General features: G+C 42.9%; 1 protein-coding gene across 1 annotated transcript in view; it reads right to left on the bottom strand.

The window, feature by feature from the left end:
- Positions 1–842: 842 nt before the first annotated feature.
- LOC101853515 (hyphal wall protein 1) overlaps positions 843–5,963 on the bottom strand; it is a 7,307-nt gene continuing 2,186 nt past the window's right edge. Inside the window, exons 3-4 of the mRNA XM_005112347.3 lie at positions 5,470–5,628; positions 843–4,675 (exon numbers count right to left, since the gene is read on the bottom strand). Of these exons, the coding sequence (XP_005112404.1) occupies positions 2,349–4,675; positions 5,470–5,628 (2,486 nt within the window). The 3' untranslated portion in view covers positions 843–2,348. The remainder of the gene's footprint in view (positions 4,676–5,469; positions 5,629–5,963) is intronic.

Below are 5,963 nucleotides of genomic sequence, written 5' to 3'. Positions count from 1 at the left end.
TGTGTAGGTCAAGATTTCTGGAAGCCCCCGAAATATGTGTTAGCCCGCTTGTTCTTAAAAGCAACTATACATTTTCTTATATGACAAAATCCCCAACCAGCACAAGCTAGAAAAGCCACATTCAATGATACAAAATGCACGGTGGCCAAAGAGAGTCAACCAAAGAGGTTATATTTGTGAGGCAGCGTGGTGGAATCAGGCTCTCGTCAATTTTTGGGCATATTGAGTTATTGGTATCATCTTAAAGCTTGTTTATTTGTCTTGCTTTCAATGAAAAAAATTACCCATCCATCTTCAATAGAAGTGGAGATATTTTGGATTGAAGGAGGAGGGGGTCACCTGGTTTAAGAGGTAAAATTAGCGAGACAATGGCCGCCAAAGCTTGGTAAATTCCAAAGCTGGAGAGTCCATGGAAACTATTTTTATATTTTTGTGCCTTTACTTTAATCAACGTTTTCGGTGAATTCCTCAAAGGAATGTGTTTGTAATGGACATAAAAGGTGTTGATAAAACAAAAATGATAAAAATTGCTGAGCAGGGAGAAAACTGCTGTTTTCTTCGATTTCATTATTATGACGAGAGCCTGATTCCACCACGCTGCCTCACACATTTAGTTGAAGAGTTCGTGGCAGTGAACGTAAACGAATGGGGGCTACGTGTGAACACGGACGCTGACCCTGAAGGACAAGACATGCTCAATTTAACAGACGAGTGAGTACTTTTCGAGACTCGCGTGCTTAAAAGCGACCACATAAAAACCTTTTTGGAGTGAACAGAGAACATATAGACGAGCGACTCAACAATGAAGACAATGCAGTAAAATAATAAAGAAACAATACCAATTGCCACAACATCGAAATATTTAATAATGTTAGCGAACAACGCAGAATTTCTACTTATTAAAAATTTAACTATAAAAATGTCTTTTACAAATTGATTTAAATAAAATATTGATCAAATCAGCTCCCACAGGTGAACATAAAGCTCTTTATACGAATGTTAAAGATTTTAAAGTGTTATTTATACTGCCTCATCCATCGTAACAGGCGTGTTCAGTGATGCAAAGTTTAGAAATATATCTGCTCAAAGGATCGATTATTGCTGTATTATTTTAGATTTCTCTCGAACTTTATTGACACTAAGTTTCTAAGTTTGATGTAAATGTTTAAAAATCTTTTGCTTTAAATAAACGAGCTAAACAAATATAGTTTTCTTCAAGTGGTTATTTCAATCAATGATCGGGATATACAGTTCTCTCAATTATTGGCAAAGCTTTTTTAAAATCATTATTCGTGATACAAAGTTCTGTCTCAATTATTGTTCGTAATATACAGTTGTATTCGTGTTCGCGATATAAAAGTTTATCTCAATTGTACATGACAGTTTTCTCCTTTTTTTCTTTTTTTTTAAACAGTTTTTATGGTATATTATAATGATACAAACTTAATAATGAAGACAAATGCCAGAATATATTACGGGTTACACAGTTGGGTTATATGTAGAGACAAACTATGGGTGTTGTCGCTAACGGAAATAATAAAAGGGGTTCTCTTCGAGGTGGATTCTCTGTAAAGAGATGATTACGAAGGGGTTTCTCTATCTTGCTGCAGAACAATGGAGAAAATGATTATCTTCAGCGCAAAGTGGTTCTATCTTTGTGCAGAACTATTGCTAAAATACTAAATCTGCAGTGCTTAGTAAGTGGTTTCTATCTTAATAATAAACGCAAGCAATGGTGAAAATGAGTATCTTCAAAGCTAAGTGGTTTCTATTTTACTGCAGAAAGATTGAGAAAGGGGGTATATATACATACAGTGCTTAGTATAAGTGGTTATAGATCTTATACAGAACAGTGGGGAAAATGGGTATCTGCAATGCCCGCCGTCTTGCCACGGAAAAACGTATATGCCAAAAATGAAATTTTACAAGTGGCAAAAACTAGCTTTTTGTGCGAATTTCAAATTAACTAAAATTTCGGTTGATCTGCCTATTTTATGTAAATATTTATTGGGCGGTCGGAATTTCTGAGGTATACAGGAAATAGTTATGGAATACTTGAGTCAAATTTAATTTTTCATAACATCGATGTGCAATTAGGTCACAACGTATATTTTTCAAAAAGCCCAAAAATTCCTTAATTTCAATTGTAGAGAAATAGAACCGAGGTAGAAAAACGCGCCATGAAAAGGCTGTATAAAAAAAGCTACTTGACCTAAATACGCATAGTGTACATTTTTTATTTTTTGTCATAAGACGGCAGAGTGCTTGCGGGGTGATTTCTATTTAAATAAAGAACAATGGGGAAATGGGTATATACAGAACATACATAAAACGACGTCCCAGAATAGCTAGATCATGGTCTCAGCATCTTCCTGGTCCGAACTTCCGGCCTCATTCTGGTGGGCAACATCACCCGCGGGGTGGCGTCTTCGTCCTGGTGTGGAGGCCGCTGAGCGCTCAGACTGGGCCAGGGGCAGAGGTAGGAGGGACATCTTTGAACTAGAGCCAGCCCCAGAAAATGCTTTGGCGATCCCTGGACCGCCTCGCGCTCCTGGGGAACTCCTAGGACGGTCAAGGTTTCCTGGAGCCTCATGAGAACTCCCTAAAGTTATCCCACCACCTGAGGCTGACAGGGACTTTCCATTGGCTTCAGCAGTTGGATCAATTTCAAAGGAGTTTGCAAGAACGTCTGGATCGGTTAAAGATCTTCCAGATTTGACAGGACTAAATGGATTCTTCCAAGCTCTCTGCGACCTTGCTGTATGGCGAAGAGGACTCACTTTCCCGGGAGACTTCCGGATGTCTCTGTCGTCATAGGTCCCCAAGGAAAACCTTCCGGCAGCTACACTGACGTTGTCTCTTGGGGGACTTCCGGGAACTTCTGGCACGGCTTGTGCTCCCTCGGGGATGGCATAAGCTCCACCAGATTTCTCCGACATTTGCTGATCTTGACGTTCTCCAACGAGACCACTGGCAGTGTCGAGAGTGGCATGGACTTCACGAAGACCTGACTTCAGAAAATTAGAATCTTTGTTTGCTCCTGGCAAAACAGGGGTTGTTTCGGATCCAAGAGAACTTTTGGGATCAGCCGGCCCGGCACAGGCTCCGAGAGAACTGGCGGGAACAGCAACTCCGTCAGTCTGAACTCTGTCTTCCATTCCAGGCTCCAGATTATTGTTAAGAGACGGGTTCTTTTTGAGAGGTGAATCTCCTCCAGGCTGTGGGTTCTCTACGTCAGCTGAGGATCTCCCTGTGACAGACGAACCGTTCAGGATGTTTCTCTTGTCACTCTTTGGAACAGGAAGCCTGTCTTCACCCTTTTCGGGTTCGTTGGATTTGTTCCCTGAGGCACGTTCAGGAACTGTCCTAATACCACGAACATCCTGGTCCGGCTTTGAGCTTTTTGGCCGAGTCAAAGACTTGATTTGGTGGACCAGGCCGTTCCGTGAAGGGGATGTGTACACCGGTGGCAGGGGTTTGGGCTGCTGGGTGCACGGCGACTGTGGTCGCTGAGTTGCTTTTGGAATGTTGAAGTTCCCAGTATCAGACTCTGGGGTCCGCGGTGTGGACGCCGGGGATGAGCTGCTCTGGCCTCTGTGGGCGAGAGATTTTGGGGTGACTTTTGATACAGGGGAAAGAGGTTGTGGGATTTTCGATCTGGGGGTTTGAGCTTTAGGAGTCTCGGCTGCAACCGTTGGAGATTTGGGGGTCTCGGCTGTAGCAATTTGCTGCTTCCCTGCTTCCGGTATTTCCTCTTTAGGCATTTCCTCTTTAGGCATTTCCTCTTCCGGCATTTCCTCTTCCGGCATTTCCTCTTCCGGCATTTCCTCTTCCGGCATTTCCTCTTCCGGCATTTCCTCTTCCGGCATTTCCTCTTCCGGCATTTCCTCTTCCGGCATTTCCTCTTCCTGTTTTTCCTCTTCCTGTTTTTCCTCTTCAAAGTTTTCGTGTTCATGTTCTGAAGCTTCTGGTACTTCTGGGAGTTCTTCGATCTGAGATGTTTGGACAACCAGTCGAGATTTTAACTGTTTCGTCCCCGAAAAACGTCTCTGGTGATCAGCCAATCGTTTCATTTGCACCAGCTTCTTTCCACGTTGTCCAGGCTGAACAGTAACGGCAGCGCCACCGCCTGACTCGGTCTCGACAAGCGGCTCAAAGATCCCGGGCTCCTCCAGCGGCAGACTGTCCGAACTATTCAGACCATCTTCACTGTTTGACTCTTCAGCATTTGACGTTGAGTTGTCCTCTGAATTGTCCTCTGGGATCATAAGAGGTTGCATCTCGATTTCTTCTCTAGGAAGGGCCACGTAATCATTCGGCGTCGCCCTCACCTGGGTGAACTGGTTGAACTCGGGAAACATGCGGTTCGCGTCTGTCCGACGTCTGAGAGTGCCAGTCTCCGGGGGCACAAAGATCTCCAGCTCCGGTCGGTTACCGGAACTGTTTGGACTGTTGGCAGAGGGGAATCCCTCCTCGAGGTTTTCGTGGAAGGTCATCTGTCTCACGACGCCGTGGCTGATGACCACACTGCCCAGGAAGACCAAGAGACAGCTGGTCAGAAGGAAAACCACAGAGTAGCCAAGTTGGAATCTTGAGTTTCCGGGAAACACGCCGACAACCCAGACGATCAAGCCCACCAGGGAGAAAAATGCGCTGATGACGTAGCCTAAAAAGGCTGAAAATGAGGAAACAAAAATGTGAGGCAGAGTGGTGAAATAGACTTAGTCAAAACACTGCCAACAAATAAACGCCCTTTTTTAGGACGTTGTGACAATTTGTATTGGATTTGTTTGTTGGTTTTTCTATTTTCGACCAGCACCTTTTATGTCCATTTCAAAACTGAATTTTTATTATTTAAACAAACTTATAGATTACATTAATGGCACAGAAATTATAATTTTTCAGTTTTCAAGGACTTTCAAACTATGGAATTCCTCATACATTGGCGGTCATTTTCTGGCTAATTTCACTTTTGAACAGGGCGAACCCCACCTTCAATTGCAAATAGCTCGACTTCTATTCAAGATAGATGGGTATTTCCCTCCCAAAGGCAAGGTAAATGAACAAACTAAGATGATACCAGTAACTTCACATGCCCAAAAAATGAGGAAATGAGGAGCGCCTGATTCCGCTGCGTTGTGACACGAGCGGTAGGCAATGGAAAGGGAAGGACGGGATGAGCTTCAGGAATTATGACCATGCGAATTAATTGAATTATGCTGGAACTTTGAGTAGGCGTTTTACGGCACTATCGACTCAGATTTGGTCTTTGGAACTTTTCGAACCCTCAAAACATGACTGAAATTATACAATATTAGAATCGTTCTTGGATCGACGAAGTCAAAGAGTCTGTTAATATCTTTATGTTCAAAGTATCTCATACGGAAACTTAAAGTTTCGACTCAAAGTCTCATCTTTGATTGATTGAGTAGGTGTTTTACGGCACAATCGACTCAATTTAAGTCTTACCTGCCAGGGCTGTCCCTTGCAAAGACTTGTGAACAATGTCGACGAGATGTGTGATGGGGAAGTCCACAGACACCTCGTACACGATGGTCAGCATGATGGACAGCACACCGGAAATGAGGCCAATTACCACCAGGACCTTGCTGCAAGTTAGGTGGGCGTCTGCTCAGAAAAATGATTCATTGATTAAATATTTTTTAAAATAAGTTTTACGGTACATGCAACACAATAAGGTCATATGTTTTAGTAGAGGTTTTACGGCGCTCGCAACTGTATAAGGTCATATGCGCGCCAGAAGATTAGGAGTTACAAGAGAGTAATAAACAAAAAAAGATGGAGGGGAGATAAGGACGATAGATGTTTGATAGGAAAGAAGAAGCAAACCACACCAGAGCACCCACGGTTAGAGGTTGGAGTTTTGATTAAAGCATCGATACAATAACCGTTATAACAAGAAACAAAATAAACAGGTTAAAAAAAACCCAACCCAACAACCC

Source organism: Aplysia californica, unplaced genomic scaffold (genome assembly GCF_000002075.1).
Source record: "Aplysia californica isolate F4 #8 unplaced genomic scaffold, AplCal3.0 scaffold01245, whole genome shotgun sequence".
Lineage (NCBI taxonomy): Eukaryota > Metazoa > Mollusca > Gastropoda > Aplysiida > Aplysiidae > Aplysia > Aplysia californica.
The sequence above is the reverse complement of the archived record's forward strand: the minus strand, read 5'-3'. Positions and strand labels throughout refer to the sequence as shown.